This window comes from Numenius arquata, chromosome 23 (assembly GCF_964106895.1).
Source record: "Numenius arquata chromosome 23, bNumArq3.hap1.1, whole genome shotgun sequence".
NCBI classification, from domain to species: Eukaryota; Metazoa; Chordata; class Aves; order Charadriiformes; family Scolopacidae; genus Numenius; species Numenius arquata.
This window is the reverse complement of record NC_133598.1, coordinates 2,424,148-2,445,094: the sequence shown is the minus strand read 5'-3', so window position 1 is coordinate 2,445,094 and position 20,947 is coordinate 2,424,148. Positions and strand designations below refer to the sequence as shown.

Genomic DNA, 20,947 nt, shown 5'->3' with positions numbered 1-20,947 from the left:
ATCTAGGGGACACTCCCATGGGTAACATGGGTCCTTACTGTCCCCAAGCTGGCAGAGGGTGTCCCATGGCTTCCTGCGGGCCCCAGGTGTGATGGCAGAGGGGTGGCACACGGGTCCCCACTGTCCCCAGTGTGACGGCAGAGGGGAGCCCGTGGGTTCTCTTGTCCCCAGGCTGGTAGAGGGGGTCCCCGCTGGTGGTACTGGGGTGGCACCGGCAGCAGGCAGCCGTGCCCCCCGGGCAGAGCGGGATCCCCCGGCAGAGCCCAGGGTGTCCCCTGGGCTGGTCCCCGGTGCGGGCGGAACACGGGGGGGGAGGGGGGGGCAGGTGGGGACCCCCGGGGGGAGGTGCGGACCCCCAGTCCGTTCCGGGGCGGATGGGCCCTCCGAAATATACCCGGTGTAGAGCGGGACCCCCCTCCCGTGCCGTTTCCCGGTGCAGACCGGCACCGGCAGCCATCGCTCGGCCCGGGCCGGCACAAACGGTTAACCGCCGGGGCTGAAATGTGGCTCCTCCCGGTACCTCCCCGCGCCCTGCCCCGGTCCCGGCGGGGCCGCCCAGCCCGAGCCCAGCCCCAGCCCCGTCCGCCGCCGCCGCCCAGCCCGGTTGCACCGGCCGGGGGCGCCGCCGGGACCGGGAGCACCGGAGGGACCCGGGGCGGGGGGGGGGTACCATGATCTGCGGCAGGAAGGCTCGTCCCGCCAAAGAGCAGCCCCGCTCCCCGCCGGAGGGCTCCGGTGGCCCCCGCCGCCCCGGCAGAGCCTTAAAGAAAATGGGTGAGTCCCGGGGCCGGTCCCGCCGGGCGGGGGGGGCCGGGGAACCCGCCGGGGCGGGTGGGGGGGACGGGGCAGAAACTCCGGGGGAGTTTCTCGGGGGGTCACAGGAGGATCTTCGTGGCTGGGAGGGTCCCCGAAGTGGATGGGACCCCTATGGCAGGGATGGATCGCCGTGGCTGGGAGAGGTCCCCAAGATTGTCAGGGTCCCTGTGCAGGAAAATGTCCCCGTGGTTGGGAGTGTCCCCTAGATGGATGGGGTCCCCCATGGCAGGGATAGGTCCGCATGGCCAGGAGGGTCCCCATGGCAGGGAGTGTCCCCGAGGTGCATGGGGTCCCCCACAGCAGGAAAGGGTCCCCGTGGCTGGGAGAGGTCCCCAAGGGAGCCCCAGAATAGCTAGATATCGCCCCAGATGTTGGGCAGCAGCGGGGTCAGGGTTTGGCCGCATCACGGGTGACAGGAGCCCTCCCACTCGGGGTATTTATTGTCCCCAAGGCTCAGCTCCAGCTCCCTGGGACACTCACCTGATACCCTGCCTCAGTTTCCCCGCACAGGGGTGCTGCCCGCAGCTCCGTGGGCTCGCGGCCCCGCTGTCCCCATCGCAGCTCGGGGCCCGGGGAGGTCAGAGTGCGCCGGCCGAGGTGGCCAGGCCCCATCCTGCCTGGGCTTAGCGGGCAGGGCAGGAGCTGGCCCTGGGCCATGGAGGGAGGGCTTTGGTCCCGCCGCTGCACTGGCCAATGCGTTGTGGTTTTGGGTGTGTAGCCGTGTGCCCGGAGCTGCACGGCTCAGAGCGGCCGTGTGTCTGGTGCAGCTCTGTGCATCCCTGTGTCCCTGTGTCCATGCATCCATGGGTCTGTACATCCATGTATCCACATGCTCACATGTCTGTGTGTCCTTGCCCCGGTGCATCCGTCTGTCCCTGCATCTCTGCATCCATACATCCCTGCACCTGTATATCCATGCATCCACGTGTCCGTGCATCCATCCGTCCTTGCATCCATGTGTCTGTGCATCCATACACCCCCGCATCCCTATGTCCATGCATCCATGTGCCTCTGTGTTGGTGCATCCGTATGTCCATGCATCCATATGTTTGTGTATCCATGTGTCTGTGTGTCCTTGCATCAGTGCATCCATGTATCCATACATCCCTGCATCCGTATAACCATGTGTCTGTGTATCCATACATCCCTGTATCTCGGTATCCACGTATCCGTGTGTCCATGCATCAGTACATCCCTATGTCTGTGCATCCATCTGTCCTTGCATCCATGCCTATGCATCCATACATCCCTGCATCTTTACATCCATGCATCCTTGCATCTGTGCATCAGTGCATCTGTCTGTCCATGCATCCATAAGTTTGTGCATCCATGCACCCACATGCCTGTGTGTCCTTGCATCAGTGCATCCCTGCATCCACGTATCCGCACATCCCTGCATCGGGATATCCATGCATCCATATGTCCATGCATCAGTGTATATCCATGTATCAGTGCATCCATGTGTCCATGCATCTGTGTGTCCATGCGTCCATGCATCCATACACTTGTCCATGTGCCCAACCATCCATGTGTCCATCCATGTACCCATGTGCCTGTATCCATACATCCATGTGCATCCATGCATCCGTGTGTCCGTACCTGCCCCCTTGAAGGTGCCCTGGATTCCGCACCGTGGGCAGCAGGATGTGACAGTGCAGGAGGTGGTGGCAGCTGGTGGCCACGTCCCCGAGGCTGTGGCCGGCTCGGGAAGTCCCTGCTCGGCCCCAAACCTGCCGTTTCCCAGCCCGGGAGCAGCGTCTCCGGCCGGAGCAGGGACACGGGCGCTGGGGCTGTGCTCAAACAAAACAAAAAGGGAGGAAATAGCTGCTTTTTGGAGAATAGACGGAAGAGTCCTGGCCCGCCGTGAGCCCGGGCGTGGGCCCGCGAGTCCCCCGAGGCCACCCCGTCAGCGTGCCCGGCCTGACCTCCACTGCCCACACTGTCCCAGCGCTCCCCACACGGGATTTGGGCGGCTTTGCTGGGATTTATCAGCTGGGCTCTGCTGTGTGAGCAGGGCTCTGTCACCGGGAGCAGGGCTGCCGTGCCTTGTCCCCCCTCGGCTGGCCACACGGAGCCCCAAAGCGGCCCAATGGCAGTGGCTTGTCCCATCTGTCCTCTCCTGTCTGCCCCATCCCACCCCACCCCATCCCGTCCCATCTCCCATCCCGTCCCATCCTGTCTGTCCTGTCCCATCACATTTGTCCCATCATGTCCCATCCTGTCCTATCCCATCCTGTCTGCTCTGTCTTGTCCCATCCTGTCTCTCCTGTTTCATTCCATCTGTCCCATCATGTCCCATCCTGCCCTGTCTGCCATGTCTGTCCTGTCCCATCCCATGGTATCCCATCCAGTCCCATCTCATCCCATCAGGCCTGTCCTGTCCCATCCCATGCTGTCCTGTCATGTTTGTCCCATCCACTATGCCCCATCCACCCTGTCTATCCTACTCTGTCCTGTCCCATCCTACCTATCCCATCTTGTCCCGTCATGTACTGTCTGTACTGTCCCATCCCATCCCATCCCATCCCATCCTCCTCTCCTGTCCATCCCATCCTGTCCTGTCCCATGCCACTATCCTGTCGCATGCCAATGCTGTGCCATCCCATCCCATCCCATCCCATCCCATCCCATCCCATCCCATCCCATCCCGTCTCATCATGTCTACCCTGTCCCATCCCTCCATCCTGTCCCATGCCAATGCTATCCCATCCCATCCCGTCCCATCCCATCATGTCTGTCCCATCCCATCCCATCCTGTCCTGTCTCATCATGTCTGTCCTGTCCCATCCCTCCATCCTGTTCCATGCCAATGCTGTCCCTTCCCATCCCATCCCATCATGTCTGTCCTGTCCCATGCTGTTCTGTGCCATCCCATCCCATCCCATCCCATCCCATCCCATCCCATCATGTCTGTCCTGTCCCATCCTGCCCTGTTTGTCCCATTCCATGCCACTCCATGCCACACCACACCACCCCATCCCATCCCACCCCATCCCATCCCATCCCATCCCATCCCATCCCATGGGATTTGGGGGGTGTACACCTGCAGGTGTGCATACAGGTGTGCCGTTGTGCCCTCCCCACTCCCACCCAGTACCCCGAGTACACCCCCAGAGCCTCCAGTGCCTCCCAGTGCCCCCAGTACCCGCTGAGGGTGCCCATGGGCTGGTGCCCCACAGGGCTGACGGAGGACGAGGACATCCAGCGGATGCTGCGGGGCTCCCTGCTCTGGAAGATCAAGTCCCGGGGGGGCCCCAAGGAGCGGCTCTTCTGCCTGCAGGAGGATGGGGCCACCATCTGCTTCGAGGGGGGCTTCAGGCGTGCTCGCTCCCAGCAGAGCTGTGAGTGCCGGCGCTGGGGACGGTCCCCCGGGGGCTCGGGGACACTGGGCCACATCCTGCACAGCCTGGAGCTGCAGGGAGGGGTTGGGACCTGGGCAGTGCCCCAAACCCACCCATGGGGACCTGGGCATGAGCCGGAACCCAAACCCCCCGCCTGTGACCTAGGACCCCACCCAGACCCCATCCCAGGACCCAGACCCCACCCCAGGGACATGGACCCCCACCCAGGACCTGGATACCCACGAAGGACCCAGACCCCCACCCGGGACCCAGACCCCAGCCTGGGACCTGGACCCCCATCTGGAACCCCAACCCCAATCCACGACACAGACCCCCACCCAGATCCCCACCTGGGACCCCGATCCCAAACCAGGACCCAGATTCACACCCAAGACCTGGACCCTCACCCAGAACCTGTACCCCAACTGGGTCCCAGACCCAACCCAGGATCCAAACATCCATTTAGGACCTGGACTCCCACCCATCCCCCAATCCGGGACCTGGACCCCCATGTGTGAACCAGAACCCACCCTGGGACCCTCACCCCCACCCAGACCCCCACCTGGGACCCCGACCCCAATCTGGAACCTGGACACCCACCCAGGACCCAGAATATGATCCGGGACCTGCACCCCCAGCCTGGGACCCAGACCCTGACCCAAGATGTGGACCCCAGTCTAGAACACAGCCCCCGACCCAGACCCAGATCCCAACGCACTGCACCCAGTGCCTCCCTGTGCCTTCCACTGCATCCAGTGCCTCCCTGTGCCTTCCACTGCTTCCCAGTGCTTCCCAGTGCACCCGAGGCTGAGCCCCTCAGCCCACACCCTCCCCCGGCCCCCTTGGGACTGTCACGAGGTCCCTTCTCCGTCCCAGCCAGACTCTGTCCCCGCTCCCCGGCGTCACCCGTCTCTTTCCACCCTCGCGTCTGGGACGGGTGCCCAGAGCTGGCACTGCTGCAAGACAGCTCCATCGCCTGCCAGCATCCCTGTCCCCAACCCCGCAGGGGACAGTGGCCACCGCTCCTGTCTCGCCTGGGATTAGGGAGTTAAGCCCGGCTGTGGCATCGACAGGAGCCGAGCCCCAGTCTCCCGGGGTGTCCCTGGGGACACATGGGATGTCCATCAGCAACCAGGACGTCCTGCAGGATGCTCATGGGTGGGGGAAATGCCAAGGGACCACCTCCATGACCTGGGTGGCTCCGTCACCGCGCGTGTCCCTGCAGTCTCGGTGATGCACATCGAGGCGGTGCGTGAGGGACGCCAGTCGGAGGGTCTACGCAAGCACGGTGCCACCTTCCCCGAGCGGCACTGCTTCACCCTCGTCTTCAAGGGCAAGCGCAAGAACCTCGACCTGGCTGCCCGGGGTGAGGAGGACGCCCACCACTGGGTGCAAGGGCTCACCAAGCTGATGGGGAGGCTGCAGGCCATGAGTCAACCGGAGAAGCTTGACCAATATCCTTTGTGGGAGCTATGGGGGCTTGGGGACAGGCTGGGGATGGCCATGGGGATGACGCTGGGTGGTTTCCTTACTCTGGCGTAGCTGGATCCATGGGGTCCTGCAACGAGCAGACAGGAACAAGGACAACAAGATGTCCTTCCGGGAGGTGAAGAGCATGCTGAGGATGATCAACATCGACATGGATGATGTCTATGCCTACAAGCTCTTCAAGGTACCCATCCTGTGCTCCATCACCCACTGTCCCCCGCTGCTGCCACGGGGAGGGGATGCTGGCTCCTCCTCTGCCTTCCCAAGCGCAGAGAACTATCAAACTCATCACACGCAAAGTCACCCACCACCACCAATGGCTGGGTCCACCACCAATGGTTGGGTTCCATCACAAGCAGGAGCTCGTGATAGGGTGGGGTGAGCTGCTCCCCACCACTGCTCTGTGGGTCCCCAAGGCGTGACATTCCCCCCACCATGGGGTGCTGCCCCCATGGGCATCTCCCAAGGTCCCTTTTCCACCTGGAGAAACTGAGGCATGGTGCTCTGCTCTGCTCCGTCCCACACTGGAGGGTCAGAGGGCTATGGGTGGGGGGACAGAGGGGACATGCCACCGCATCCCTCTAGGCACACCCCATCCCCTGAGCCCCTCCAAACTCATCACACACACTGCCAACCCCAAGGGACAGGCAGGATGAGGCAGGGGGTGGCCGTGGGCAGGGGATGGTCCCCAATATTGTTTTGTGGTCCCACCAGGAGTGTGACCGCTCTGGCAACGAGCGGCTGGAGGGCCGGGAGGTGGAGGAGTTTTGCCGACGGCTGCTGCGGCGGCCGGAGCTGGAGGAGCTTTTTGGGCGTTACTCGGGGGAGGACCGTGTCCTGTCAGCCGAGGAGCTGCGGGATTTCCTGCGGGATCAGGGGGAGGACGCCAGCCTGCGCCAGGCCCGCGCCGTCATCCGCACCTACGAGCTCAACGAGAAGGGTAGGGCTGAGGATGGGCAGCTCGGTTCATGGGTGGTGGTGGGATGGTGGGACGGGCGCTGCTGGAGCCAAGGGAGGCCATGGATGATGTGGGGTTGGGCCTCTGCTTGGTGGTGTCACCCCCCAAGCTGGTACGGGGTCCTCCAAGGCTTGGGTGAGTGTCCCCGTGTCCCTTCCCTGGGGTGGAACCAGGTGCCAGCAGTCCCACAGGTGGCCTTGCTGGTCCCCGGTGGATGTGGCACTGTGGGGACAGGGGACATGAAGGTGGGGATGGACAGCAGGTGGACTTCCATGTCTCCTGGGTGATGCAGTGCCAGCCCTAGCATGAATGTGACATTGCTGGGGGACCTCCATGTCCCTTGGGTCCCACTATGGCCGGCCCATGGTTAACAAGGCACTAGGAGGACAGGGGACATCGTGGTGGGGATGATGGACCTCCATGTCTCTTGGGTACGCCTAAGGTAGATGTGGCACTAGCAAGATAGGGGACATCAGGGTGGAGATGGGACACCAAGGGTACCTCCACATCCCCTGAGTGCCACAGTGCCAGGTCTGGGGTGAACACGGCACTATGAGGACAGAGGACATCAGGGGACAAGGAACCTCCACATCTCATGGGTGCCACCATGCCAGCTCCAGGGTGAATGTGGCACTAGCAGGACGAGCGACATCAGGATGGAGATGGGACACTCGGGACAACTTACATGTCCCTTCGGTGCTGCACTGCCAGGTCTGGGGTGAACATGGCACTCCTGGGAGGCAGGGGACATCCAGATGGGGACAGTCCCCGGGGTCCCACCCTCTGTGACACCCCGCCACTGTGTCCCGCAGCCAGGCAGCAGGACCTGATGATGCTGGATGGCTTCATGATGTACCTCCTCTCTGCCGCCGGTGACATCCTCAACCAGGAGCACACCAAGGTGCACCAGGACATGAGCCAGCCCCTGTGCCACTACTTCATCTCCTCCTCCCACAACACCTACCTGACCCGCAACCAGATTGGTGGCACCAGCAGCACCGAGGCCTATGTCAGGTGGGTGCCCCTGGTCAGACGCTCCGTGCCCGGATGGTCCCATGGTCCGAGGGTGCCAGGGCGGTGCAGGGACTCACCCGGTGATGGTGCGGTGGCAGGGCGCTGATGGCAGGGTGCCGCTGCGTGGAGCTGGACTGCTGGGAGGGCTCTGACGGGGAACCCATCGTCTACCATGGCCACACGCTCACCTCCAAAATCCTCTTCCGTGATGTCATCGAGAGCATCCGCGATTACGCCTTCAAGGTGGGCCAGATGCCCTGGGAGGGGAGGTGGGTGCTGGGGGACGGGTGCTGAGCGCTGCCCGTCCCCCTCCCCAGCAATCGCCCTACCCCGTCATCCTGTCCCTGGAGAACCACTGTGGGCTGGAGCAGCAGGCCACCATGGCCCAGCACATGAAGGCCATCCTGGGGGACATGCTGCTGACGCAGCCGCTGGAGGGGCAGGACCCCAACGACCTCCCATCCCCCGAGGTAAGGCCACCCACCCGCCCACCACAGTGTCCCCATGTCCCCTCTGAGCCCTGAGCTTGGCCCTTCCTCCTGCAGCAGCTGAAGGGGAAGGTCCTGGTGAAGGGCAAGAAGCTGCCAGAGCCATGGCACGAGCCCCAGGGTGTCGCCTCCCTTCTGGACCATGAGGAGGAGGAAGAGGAAGAGGAGGAAGAAGAAGAGGAGGAGAAGCTGCAGGAGAGAAGCAGCCGGCGGGTAAGAGGCTCTCCCAGGGCTGTGGTGCTGGGGGACCACGGTGTCCTGGTGGTCCTGGAGGACCACAGCATCCTGGTGGTGCTGGAAGGCCATGGTGTCCTGGTGATCCTGGAGGACCACAGCATCCTGGTGGTGCTGGAGGACCATGGCACCCTGGTGGTCCTGGAGGACCACAGCATCCTGGCAGTGCCACAGGCCACTGTGTCTCAGCAGTGGTGGGGCCTGGGGCAGGTGGGCGCTGCCAGCATCGCCTGATACAGCCCTGCTCTCTCCTCTTCCAGTCACTGCAGTCGCTGCAGGAGATCAAACCTCTGCAGGTGGGTCGTGTGATGGAGGTGACGGGTCGGGTATCGTCGGGGTGGTGAGGAATTGTCACTGCCGAGCAGAAGGGACTGAGCTTGGGGACTCCTTGGCTGTGCCTCCCTCTTGCCCTGTGGGGCTGGGTGGTCCATTTCTGGGGTCTCCATTGCCTTGGGAACTCTATGACCTTGGGTCTCCATCACCTCCAGCATGACCCCTCAGGGTCTCCATTGCCTCAGTTCTCCATCACCTCAGAGTCTCCATCACCTTGAGGTCTCTGTCACCTCGAGTTCTCCATCATCTTGAGATGTCCACCACTTCAGGGTCCCCATCACCTTGGGGTCTCTAATATCTTGGGTTGTCTATCACCTTGGGTTCTCCATGACCTCAGGGTCTCAACCTGCTTGGGTTCTCCATCATCTCAGGGTCCATCACTCCATTGCCTCCAGTTCTCAGGGGGTCTCAGTGCTCAGCACTAGCAGGGTAGGGGGGGTCTGTAGACCCTCAGGCATGTGGGTGGCCACCAGAGTCAGGGTGGTCCTGACACAGTGGTGGCTCCTGCAGGCCAAGGATGCATCACAGGTGGCCCCAGAGCTGTCGGCCGTGGTGGTGTACTGCCAGGCTGTCCCCTTCCCTGGCCTGGCCCATGCCCTGCGCCACCCCCGGCCCTGCGAGATGTCCTCCTTCAGCGAGAGGAAGGCTCGGAAGCTCATCAAGGAGGCTGGTGAGGACAACGGGATGGGGACAGAGTGGCTCCACGCTCCTTAATCTCACCGGGATGCAGGATGGAGCTGAGACCGATGGGTTCTGTCACCAGGGTGGCTCCATGGGTGACGGTCTGGGACATGCTGATCCTGGTTGGGCTGCTCTGGTCTGGTGGGACTGGGGTCTGGTATCAGGGTCTGGGGCCAGAGGCCAGGATGAAGGTCACGGGTCCAGGATCAGTGTCTGGTATAAAGGTCTGGGGTCTGGGGCTGGGATTAAGATCTGGGTCAGGGTCCAGGGACTGAGGTCTGGGATCTGGGGGTCGGGGGTTTGGGTTCAGGGTCCAGGGTCAGGAGCTGGGGTCTGGGGTCAGGGTCCAGGGCTGGGATTAAGATCTGGGTCGGGGTCCAGGGTCTGGGGTTTGGTTTTGGAGTCTGAGGTCCAGGATCAGGGTCTGGGATCCCGGGTCAAGGTCCAGGGCCAGGGTCTGGGGTCTAAGGTCAAGGTGTGAGGTCAAGGCCAGGATCCAGGATCGTGGTCTGGGGTCCAGGCCTTGGATTAAGGTCTAGGTTCGTGTCCAAGGTCTAAGGTCAGGGTCTGGGATCCAGGGTCAAGGTCAAGGTCCAGGGTTGGGGTCTGAACCTCAGAGTCCGCTTTCAGGCTCTGGGTCCACCCAGCCGGGCACGCTCCGTCTGTGTCCCCACACTCATGGGTGCAGGCAAGACACTGTCACCCACCGGCAGGGCCCCGCAGTGGCACCCATGGGTGCAGGGGTCCCACTCACCATCTCCCCCCTGCCCCAGGCCCAGCGCTGGTCCGGTACAACGCCCGGCAGCTCAGCCGCGTCTACCCGCTGGGGCTGAAGATGAACTCCTCCAACTACAACCCCCAGGAGATGTGGAACGTCGGCTGCCAGCTGGGTGAGACCCCCGCGGCCCCCAGGAGACACCCCCTGACCTGGCACCCCCTCCCTCGGGAGCCATCACCTACCCTGACACCCTGTCCCTTTGTCCCCACAGTGGCCCTCAACTTCCAGACGCCGGGCTACGAGATGGACCTGAACACTGGGCGGTTCCTGGGCAACGGGTGCTGTGGTTACGTGCTGAAGCCCCCCTGTCTGCGCAGCCCCCCCGGAGAGGGGCCCCGTCGTCTGGCCCTGCACATCAGGGTGAGGGCACCCCGCTCCTCCTGACCCCACGCCCGGGTGGGTGACACCCATGTCCCTGCTGGGTGACATCCCTGACATTCCCATGCCTAGCCAGGTGCCACCTGCATCCCTTTTCCCAGATGACAACAAGCCCACACACAACCAGGTGCCACCCATGTCCCTTTGGGGTGACACCAACCCCACATTCAACCACCCACCCACATCCCACAATGTGCCACCCACATCCGTTCTGGGTGACAACCCAATGTCCAGCCAGGGGCCACCTACACACCTTTTCCTAGGTGACACCAACCCCACACCCACCTGCGTGCCACCAACCGCTCTTCTGGGTGACACTGACCCCATCCCCATGCCTGGCCAAATGCCACCCACGTCCCTTCTCTTGGGGACACCAACCCTGTCCCCAAACCCAGCCATGTGCCACCCACATTCCTTCTCCTGGGGACACTAATCCTGTCCCCACACCCAGCCATGTGCCACCCACATCCTTTCTCCTGGGGACACCAACCTTGTCCCCACACCCAGCCGTGTGACACCCACATTCCTTCTGGGGACACCAACCCTGTCCCCAAACCAGCTGTGTGCCACCCACATTCCTTCTCCTGGGGACACCAACCCTGCCATGTGCCACCCATGTCCCTTCTCCTGGGGACACCAGACCTGTCCCCAAACCCATTTGTGTGCCACCCACATCCCTTCTCCTGGGGACACCAACCTTGTCCCCAAACCCAGCCATGTGCCACCCACATCCTTTCTCCTGGTGACACTGTCCCCAAACCCACTCTGTGTTCCACCCACATCCCTTCTCCTGAGCCCTGCCACCCCGTGGTGCCCTGTGCCACCGGCGCCCTGTGTCCCCAGGTGATCACGGCGCAGCAGCTGCCCAAGTTGAACCGGGAGAAGGGGAGCTCCATCGTGGACCCCTTCGTGCGGGTGGAGATCCACGGCGTCCCGGCTGACTGCAGCAAGCAGCAGACCCACCACAAGCTCAACAATGGTGAGTGCCACCGGGGCCACCACTGCCCAGCCACCGGGGACACCCCAGGGCACCCTGATCCCCAGGGATACCCCAGGACACCTTGTCCCCAGGGTATCCAGGGCACCTGGTCCTCAAGGGCACTCCAGGATACCTAGTCCCCAGGGTACCCCAGGACACCTGGTTACCAGGAACACCCCAGGGCACCCAATCCATGGGGACACCCCAGCCTACCCTGATCCCCAGGGACACCCCAGGGCACCCTGATCCCTAGGGATACATACCACAAGACACCTTGTCCCCAGGGTATCCCAAGGCACCTGATCCCCAGGGATGCCCCAGGACACCTGGTCCTCAGAGGACACCCCAAGGCACTTGGTCCCCAGAGACACCCCAGGGCACCCAGTCCCTGCAGACACCCCAGGGTGCCCTGATCCCTGGGGACACCACAAGACACCTGGTCACCAGGGATACCCCAGGGCACCCTGATCCCAGGGAGTGGCAGGGCCCTTGCACCCCAGCTGCTGCCCCGGGTTGAGCCAGTGCCCAGGACATCCCAGTCCCCCCAGTGCACCCCAGTCCCGCAGTGCCTCGTCCCCAGCACAGCCCGATCCCCACCAGTAGTAGGGCGCCAGCATGTCCCAGTTCTCCCCAGTGCTGCTCCTGCCTGTCCTCCAGTATACCCAGCCCAAGCCCAGTGTGACCCCTATTCCCCCAATGTACCCCACCACAGCCCCAGTATACCCCCCATTCCCCCAGTATAGTCCAGACCAGCCCCAGTGTCACCCTGATTCCCCCAGTATAACCAAACCAGGCCCTAGTATGATCCCCATTTCCCCAGTATAGCCCAGCCCAGCCCCAGTATGACCCCTGTTCTCCCAGTATAGTCCAGCCTAGCCACAGTGTCATCCTCCTTCCCCTGGCATAGGTGAGCCTGGCCCCAGTATGGTCTCCATTGCCCCAGTATAGCCCAGTCTGGCCCCAGTATGACCCTCATTCCCCTGGTATAGTCCAGCCCAGCCCCAGTGTCACCCCCATTCCTCCAGTACAGACAAACCTGGCCATAGTATGGTCCCCATTCCCTCAGTATAGCCCAGCCCAGCCCCAGTATGACCCTTATTTCCCAGTATAGTCCAGTGCAGATGGCAGCTAAGCTGGGGCAGGGGTGGCAGGTGGCCTTGGTGGCCCCAGTGGCTATGCCCACCCCCCGTCCTGGTGCTGTAGGCTTCAACCCGCGCTGGGAGGAGACGCTGAGCTTCCAGCTGCGGGCACCCGAGCTGGCCCTGGTGCGCTTCGTGGTGGAGGACTATGACAGCACCTCCTGCAACGACTTTGTGGGACAGTTCACCCTGCCCCTGGCCAGCATGAGGGAAGGTGGGTGTGTGCCCACCCCGCTGTGTCCCCGAGGTCGGGGACGGTCCCCTGCCACCCGCTTAGCCCCCCTCTCTCTCCCCAGGGTATCGCCACATCCATCTGCTCTCCAAGGACGGGGCGTCCCTGTCCCCAGCCACGCTCTTCGTGCACGTTCGCTGCAAGAACCTGTGAGGTCCCCGCGGTCCCAGTGGGAGGGACATTATGTCCCCCTGTGGGGCACAACCTGGTCCTCCATGGGGTGGGCACCCTCCTGCGCCAGAGACACCCTGCTCCCTGTGCAGGGACAGCCTGGGGACACCACTCACCTGGCCGCAGTGACAGCAGGGCTGGTTGCGGGACCCCAGGGAGTAGGGGACCCCCTCCATGTCCCATAGTGCCACCCCATCTGCTGGCCTCTGTGCCCTGCTGCTCCCCTCCCTGGCTGTGACCCCGAGGGGGACAGGGACACTGTGACAACCAGGATGGGGTGGCCAGGCCACCAAAAGGCCAACACAGCCCCAGGGGGACAAGATGGGTGACGACAACCCCCAAATGTCACCACCACTGGCCCTGCTCCATCCCGGCCCCTCCTTGGGCTGCAAGGACAGTGCCGTCACCATGAGGTTCCCGAGGGGATCCTGCCACCATGCAGTCCCTGAAGGGACACTGCCACCATGTGCCCCACTGTGCCCATGGCATCAAGGCCTGGCTTGGCTGGTGGCCGCGTTCCCAACCCCTGCTCCAGCACCGGCGACGGGCACAGATTTATACCCCGGTGTCAAGCCAGTCAAATAAAGGTTTTATTTTAACAGAGCCTGTCCTGGTGTCCCTGTCACCTCCTGGGGCCCGTTGGGGGGTGGGAGAAGGGGCTGGGGGGAGGGGATAAGGGCTGATCCCACCCCCAAACACAGCACTGCCCTGGGGAGCTGGCAAGCACCCATGGGGCTTGGGGGCAAAATCATCAGAGGAGCCCCCAAAATTGCCACGGGGACAGGGGGAGGGTCCCACCAGACACCCCTCCCTCCCAGCCTCCCCCAGGCCAGGACAACGGGGACATGGGAGAGGACGCAGGAGAGGACACAGAGGTACTTGCATAGGTGACAGGGGACCCCGAGCAGGGGGGATGCGATGGCACTGCCGGGGGGGGGGCGGTATGTGACGGGCTCCTAGGCCCCACTCATGCCCTGCAGGTCCAGGCCAGGGTGGGCAAAGCCCTTCAGGGTCTGTGGTGTGCCAAGGGGACACGATGGGGACACGAAGGGACAGGGAGGCGCGGGAGTGCATAGACGGGGTCTTGGCCTTGGCGTGCAGCTTTGGAAACCTTTGGCTGGGAGGGCAGGAGCATCTCAGAGCTCTTCGTGGACACGGTTCAGGTGAAGGCAGGAGGCAGCAGGCTGCCCCGGCGCTTGTTTCCCAACACATCTCCATGGGATAAAGGGCTTCCATGAAAGAAAACAATTCCTTTACCTCGGAGGTTCCCGTGGCACAAGATGAGCCTGGTAAAAGAGGCGCCGGGGTGGCCGAAGAGGCTGAAGGCCCAGGGCGATGCCGATGGCGTGTCGCAGGGCAGTTGCTTGTGTGTGTATCCGTATTTCCATGCTTCCAGAGAAAAGCAGCCCAGCAGACAGCCTCGAGGTGCGGCGGCGGCGACAAGATCATCCCACCGATGCCCCGGCGTCACGAGGGGTGGCGGAGAGGAACGACCCTGAGGAGTCTGAGCAGAGTGGGGTGCGCCGGACGAGCTCCGGTGGCAGCGAGGAGCCGGGTCCCCCCCAAATCTTCGGGTGCTGCTGCTCCTGGGTTCAGCGCTTGCCCCGTCGAGCAGAGAGAATTCGAGTCTCCGAGGCTGGGGAGGAGAAGGGACAAGGCATCGCTTGCACAAATAGCCCTTAGAAAGAAATTCTGACGTGCTCCTAAGCCCGCGGGGAGGGACGGTGCCATCCTCCCTCTCCAGGCACCCGTGGGAAGGAGCGGGTTTAACGGAGGAGCGAGCGAACCGGGGGAGAACAGCCGAGCAGGGGACGGAGCCCCAAAACACCCTCCAGGCCATCGGGAAGGCTCAGCAGCCCAGCCACCGTGTCCCGGCGCTCCCGAGCCCTTCGGCGCAGCAAGCATCTACCTGGGATGGCCCCGTCGAGAAAAGTCACGGTCCAGCGACCCGCAGGTGGCCTTCAGCAGACGAATGCAACTCGTGCCAGTTTGGAACAGGAAAGATTTAAAATATATATAATATATACTTTTATTATTCACCCGTTAACTCCATTATATGCCAATCATGAGCTAGTTTCAGCAGTTACATTCCCTTGATCACGTCTTTACGAGGATGCAATTAAATCAAAACAAAGGAGGCGGCTGACGCCAGCAGGGGAGTGGCGGCCGGCGCTGCGAGACACGCTCGGTGAATCCAGGTGGTGGTGGCTCCTTGAGTCCCACCTCTCCCGGCGCAGGGTCCGGCTTCGGCGGAAAGGATGAGGGGCAGCACCTCCGCCGGGGCCGGCTCCTCAGCGGCGCCGCACTCTCCTGGCAAGGGCTCACTTACTGCAGCACCAGTCCCACCTGTGGGGACAACGGAGACGGCACGTCAAGATGTGTCCAAGCACCAGCGTCCTCTGTCCCAGATCTGGCTCCGGGCAGACGCAGCTTGCAAGCCCTGGCTGGGAAGGCTCAGGGTTGTCCAGGTGGGTTTTCCCACTGGTTTTGGGGTACTTGAGGGCAAGGAGAGCCCTGGGCTTGCAGCCAAAGGGGCGCACAGACCCTGCCCAGCTCTGATCTGGGAAGGTGACCAATGTCTGGGGTGTGACAAGCCCCACTTTGCCACTGTGAGACAGCCTTGATTTACAAGCCACGGTTGCTTCTAAGCTAAATAGAACCACACAAGTCCAGGTTGGAAGGGAACTTTCAGATCATGGAGTCCAACCATCAAGCCAACACTGCCCAAACCACCACTGACCCATGTCCCTCAGCACCACGTCTGCCCGGCTTTTAAATACCTCCAGGGACGGCGACTCCACCACTGCCCTGGGCAGCCTGTTCCAGTGCTTGATAACCCTTTTGTGGAAGAAATTTTTCCCAATATCCATCCTAAACCTCCCCTGGCACAACTTGAGGCCATTTCCTCTTGTCCTAGACAGATCTGGGAGAAGCTGCTTCCCGAGAGCCTGGTACTGGGACAGTCCCCTCTGAGGTGGCCACTCTCTGGCCACTGTGTGACAGTACACGCTGTGACAGGACACGCTGTGTGACAGGACACAGTGGCTGGTTCCAGGCTCCGACCCACTGGCACAGCCCCACTGCAGGGTAGGGCCAGAGAGCGGCTCCCAGCAGCAGGGTCTCCAACCCACCAGCTCTCCCAGTGAGAAAAGGGATTGCTTAAACATCCTGGCAACCTCCTGGAGCTCTCCGAAAGGCTCGGTGGCACAGCGAGGCTGCTGTAAGGCCTTTGGGCTTCTACCCACAGAGACCTGGCTTCACACGCTCTGCAAAGTGACCCAAAGCCTCGTTACTGCAGTTAAGGCATTAATTAGTTGTTGTGATGTAGCATGGGCAGGCTACAGCGCTGAGCAGCTTGATGGCTTCTGGTTCTCAAGCACTCTCCCCTCCAAGGGGGCTGTGGACCAGACAGATGCTCAACTACGTCTTCAGGGTGGGGACACGGTAACCAACCAGATGCTCCCCAAAAATGGCCCAGGGCAGGCAGACGGGGGGTCTACAGGCGCAGCTGCAAGTGCCTGGAGTCGCTGGTGGGGAGTGAGCTGCTGGCCTTGGGGACAAGGTGACACCCCAGAGACCCCTCTGGCTCAGCCCCTCTGCACATGCTATGAGTGACTGCGCTGGCCGAGCTCCCCATTGTCACCACCAGGTCCCCAACAACAACCCCACAGCTCTCAACTAGACTGCTTTCTCTAGAGGGGCTCCTGTTCATCTCACCCCACCGCGACAGACTGACACACAGGCTACAGCGCTGCATAGTGACAGCCGGGTCCCGTGCAGGCTCACAGGGCACAGCAACCACCTCCAGGTATGGACAAGTGACCTTCCATACCTGTGTCAGGACACCAGGACTGTCAAGATACCAAATGCCAAGATACCAGGACTACCTGTGTCAAGATTGTACCACAACTGTCCACACTGGTGTCACATCTGTCACCCTGCAGCCCTCTGCCTGTCCCCTCTCTGTACCTGGCCTCCTTCCACAGCGGGAAGAGGTTGGTTGTGTGGATGTGTGTGAGGTTAAGGACTGAACCTGCACCAGTCCAAGAGTAAAACGAGCCTGGGGGGACACATGGCAAGTGCTTTTCCCCAGGGACACCCTCTGCAGGCACAGCAGGAAGAACACAAAGGAGCCATCACTGGATTCACCCATTCCTGTGTGTCCTGCTGGCCTGGGGACGCTGAGGTGTGTGTGACAGCACGCTCACCTCCTGGGGGGCTGTAGAAGACCCCTTCCCATGTGCTGGAGGACCCCAGCCCCCCAGGGCACTGACCTTCTCTGGTGCCATGCTGGGACACTTCCAATTGTACAGGTAATACTGCAGGTTGCCGTCCCCAATCCCAAACTTCAGCTTCTCCAGGAAGGTTTTGTTTTCCATGAGATCCAGTGCATTGAAGACGTCGAATCCTTTCTGCACAGGCAAGAGACGAAGCCATCAGCTCCTCCTGCTAACATGCTGGGGGGGTTCATCCCACCTGGGAGCTGCCTGCACCCTCTCCTGCCCACCTCTGCACCCCGAGAAGGGAGGGAGGCTGATGGGGAAGAACTTGGCACCCTCAATTCAAGCGCTACAGACAGACAGCAATAGAATTTGCTGTAAGGAAGAAGTAGACACCCTGAGCTCAGCCCTACACTACCCTGGGGGCTCAGGCTACCCCTGCACCCCTCTCCCGGCTGGCAGATCCTTTAGGATTTGGATTTGTACAGCCCTGGGTCCAAGCCCTGCCCCACGGCCGGCCCTCCCCATAAACCCAAGGGCGGGCAGGCGCCCGGTGAGCTGCCCGGTGCCACCTCGGCCGTGCCAGCACTCACCGACTTGGCGAGAATGAGAGCATCGCTCATGAGGTCGATGAGAGGCGTCTTGGTGTGAACGTTGTAGAAGGAGTAAGCAGCTTTCAGGCTCTTGTGAGTCGGGTGGTTCATGATGGTGGAGGGCAGCGTGTAGAAGCTCAGGAAGTCTGTCACCTCCCCTGGGGCGCTCTGGAAGCGACACCACAACATGTCAGAGCCAGGATAAAGCCCATCGGGAGCCTTAGAGGGGCTTTGCCAGTCGGAGTGATGTGTGGGCTCCTTGTGAGGAGACTTGGGACACCCCAGGATGGAGAGGCACCATCCTCCCGCAGCTCAAACCTCCCACTGCCTGGGGCAGCCACCTCCCCGATCGCTCCCACAGCCGCACACTCTTCCAGGGGAGGCAGAAGCCCAGGAAAACACCTCCCTCATCTTGCTCCTGCCCCCTCACCTCTACCACAAAGGTGTCAATGATGTTCTCCTGAGGTAAGAACCAGTGCTCCACCTCCTCTCGGCTCATGACGGGCATCAGGTGGAACTGCTTCAGGTACTCGGTCAAGAGCTTGTGCACTGCAGAGATATCTCTGTGCTCCATTGGCCGCAAGCCAGTAGTTTTGGGAGTCTGCAAAAAGTGGGATGAATCATTTGCGTTGCTTGCAAGGGCTCTCCAACAAGCAGCATGGAGATGCTCTCTGCTTAGATCAGCCCATTTTCAGTCCCATGACTCAGCACCCTCCCTCCCAGCCCTGCCTGCCGGGCCTAAGGATGGATGCGATCGGCCGTGACACCGATGGCAAATACCACAGAGAAGCACAGCAGGTCCCAAAGCCCCACGTGCCAGGTCAAGTCCCGCTGGAAGCGGCCTCCTACCCACTAACGACACAAGGTATCTGCGTCCCTCCGGGTCTCTGCTCCCACACATGGTGGGGACGGCCTGGGAGACGTGCCCCGGGCAGCGCAAGGAGCCACCGGATGTTATTTCCAGTTGGACTCGATTTCTAATCTAGGGTTGGGATCACCCAGCAAAGCCCTGATCACGGACTGCTACTGGGTCTGGGTTTTTGCCCAAAAATTGGTGGCTACAGAAGAGCAGCTGGTGGCTTTGCTGAGGCAGGAGGCAGAAGACAGGAGCCGTGTGCTGCCTGGCACCAACGCAGAGCTCTCCAACCGAAACGAGCAGCTCTGACCGACAGAAAGAAGCCACCAAGGTTGGGGAAGGTGGTGGCAGTTTTAATGCTTTGTTTGTTTTTTTTTCTCTCCCATATCCAGCTGGGGAACTCCCCCAGCAGGACAACCGCAGAGACAGAACCCATCAGTCTGACTGAAGAATGAGGGACTAACCCAATTCAAGGTCACTCCGAGGTTGTGTTTGGACAGATGAAGGCTGTCATATCTGCCTTCTCGTTTTACCAGGAGGACGGGATATGACTCACCATAAAACAAAAGCTCACAGGGTCCTCTAGCTGCAAGAATTTGCCCTTAAAATTGCAGGTACCCAGGCAAAAATAAATAAAGATTAAATAAAGCCCAATGGCTTGACAGAGTCATTTACTACGTGAAACAAACCCCAGTTCTCCAGGCAGAGAACTCGACCTCAGCTGAGATGTTTGTGTCTCCAGTTCCCAGCCTCACCCCAGCTCAGCGAGGAGCAGTTCATGAGCTCTGCCTCGGCTCACGGCCCCAGCTGGCACCCACCTCGGGCAACCGGTAAAGCTTCATGGTACGTTGCATAGTCATGTTCCTGCTCAGGTGGGAAAATTTGACCTCGATGAGCTTCCGAGGGTTCAGGGACCGGTGCCAGTACCTGCAGAAACACACTCGCGGTGGGAGACTTGTTCTTGGCCAGCAGGACAGCCGCGTGGGCACGAGGTTCTCGTTGCTGCCATGAGAGGGCAAGCGAGAACATCACGCCGGCTGGTGAAGAGGCCAGAAGCTCCCACAGAGAAAAAAAAATAATCGGGTGGCCTGAAGCGCTTGTGCTGCAGAAAGACTCCTGCCTCGTGTTACATGAGCAGCTTAAGCAAAGCTACTGGACTTAATCCGGAAAGGATGGTGTGGGGAGGAGAAACCTGGGCTGGAATCGATCTCTCCTGTGCCAGAGAATCCCAGCAAGGGAAAATCTGCGGACCAAGATCTTTGGAGAACCATCAAGACTTACCTGCAAGTCCCCACAGGCTTTGGCAGCACCACTCCCGCAGTGTAAACAGCCTGAAAGATCCCTTCCAGATGAACCCGCCGCGTGATCTCCCGGATCAGAACCGGAGCCACCCGTTTCGATCGCAATTTTTTGTGGACACACAGGAAGTTTATCTCTACCATCTTCTTCTCTCTTGGGAAAGAAACAACGCAGAACATGAGACCCAACCGTCCTCACCTGGGAAGATCGGTCCAACGCCCTGGGCAATTTACCTCCAGCCCCTTCAAGAGAAAGAGGAGTCAAAGCCTCTGGGAAGGCCAAGCGGCAAGGGCTGGGTTTGGAGAACTCTCTTTAAGGTGTTACCCAAGGTATTCCCAGGGAAAACAGTCTCCATCCAGCTCTGTGGGATTTCTGTAAGACAGAGCTCTAGGCTGACCTAACTTTTTGAGGAAAACAGCTTTATCAGCTGCTCACTACCAGATGTCCTCGGACAGAACTTCACTGCCCACCTTAGATATCTCCCACCCTCTCCTCCAAGCAGCAAAGCATCTCCATGGCACGGGTCTGGCTCAGTGGGTCAGGGAGGACAAGGACAACACAGCCAGACCTCCTGAGGGCTCCCAGGAAGCCCCACATGCCACTGAGGGGCAGGGTGAGGAAAGCAGCCGAGCAGCACTCACGTGTCGTAGATGTGGATAGTGGCTGGAATCGCGCTGATAAATCCAACCAGCTTCTTGCTGGAGACCACCCTGACTCCACAGTGCCACTGGGGCAACCAGCCCGGAGGACGCAGTGCCCTGCAGATGAGACACACTTCAGATGTCATGTCCCATCAGAGATGCCCCCGTGTACCTGCTCTGCCTCCCCATGCTGCCCTGGGACACCCCGTGTCCTGCTCCAGCTGCCCGACACAGCCCTGGGTTTGCAGGCAGGAGGATGGGAGGGTGACAGCGATGTGACAAGCCAGGACCACCAGGATCCAGGGCAA

The 20,947-nt window shown here is 61.4% G+C and overlaps 2 protein-coding genes across 2 annotated transcripts in view; one reads left to right on the top strand and one right to left on the bottom strand.

Moving 5' to 3' along the window:
- Positions 1 to 501: 501 nt before the first annotated feature.
- PLCD3 (phospholipase C delta 3) lies at positions 502 to 15,128 on the top strand. The gene is given in 18 exon segments (XM_074163022.1): positions 502 to 584; positions 586 to 654; positions 656 to 774; positions 3,996 to 4,157; positions 5,383 to 5,611; positions 5,700 to 5,829; positions 6,360 to 6,585; positions 7,416 to 7,617; positions 7,716 to 7,860; positions 7,935 to 8,087; positions 8,163 to 8,318; positions 8,600 to 8,635; positions 9,183 to 9,342; positions 10,127 to 10,243; positions 10,343 to 10,491; positions 11,353 to 11,488; positions 12,692 to 12,841; positions 12,924 to 15,128. Coding segments are annotated over 18 exon segments (2,511 nt in total). The 3' UTR covers positions 13,013 to 15,128.
- Positions 13,959 to 20,947, bottom strand: part of NMT1 (N-myristoyltransferase 1) — a 19,618-nt gene continuing 12,629 nt past the window's right edge. The window contains exons 6-12 of the mRNA XM_074163023.1: positions 20,640 to 20,756; positions 19,981 to 20,151; positions 19,518 to 19,626; positions 18,274 to 18,444; positions 17,844 to 18,011; positions 17,305 to 17,442; positions 13,959 to 15,376 (exon numbers count right to left, since the gene is read on the bottom strand). Of these exons, the coding sequence (XP_074019124.1) occupies positions 15,356 to 15,376; positions 17,305 to 17,442; positions 17,844 to 18,011; positions 18,274 to 18,444; positions 19,518 to 19,626; positions 19,981 to 20,151; positions 20,640 to 20,756 (895 nt within the window). The 3' untranslated portion in view covers positions 13,959 to 15,355. The remainder of the gene's footprint in view (positions 15,377 to 17,304; positions 17,443 to 17,843; positions 18,012 to 18,273; positions 18,445 to 19,517; positions 19,627 to 19,980; positions 20,152 to 20,639; positions 20,757 to 20,947) is intronic.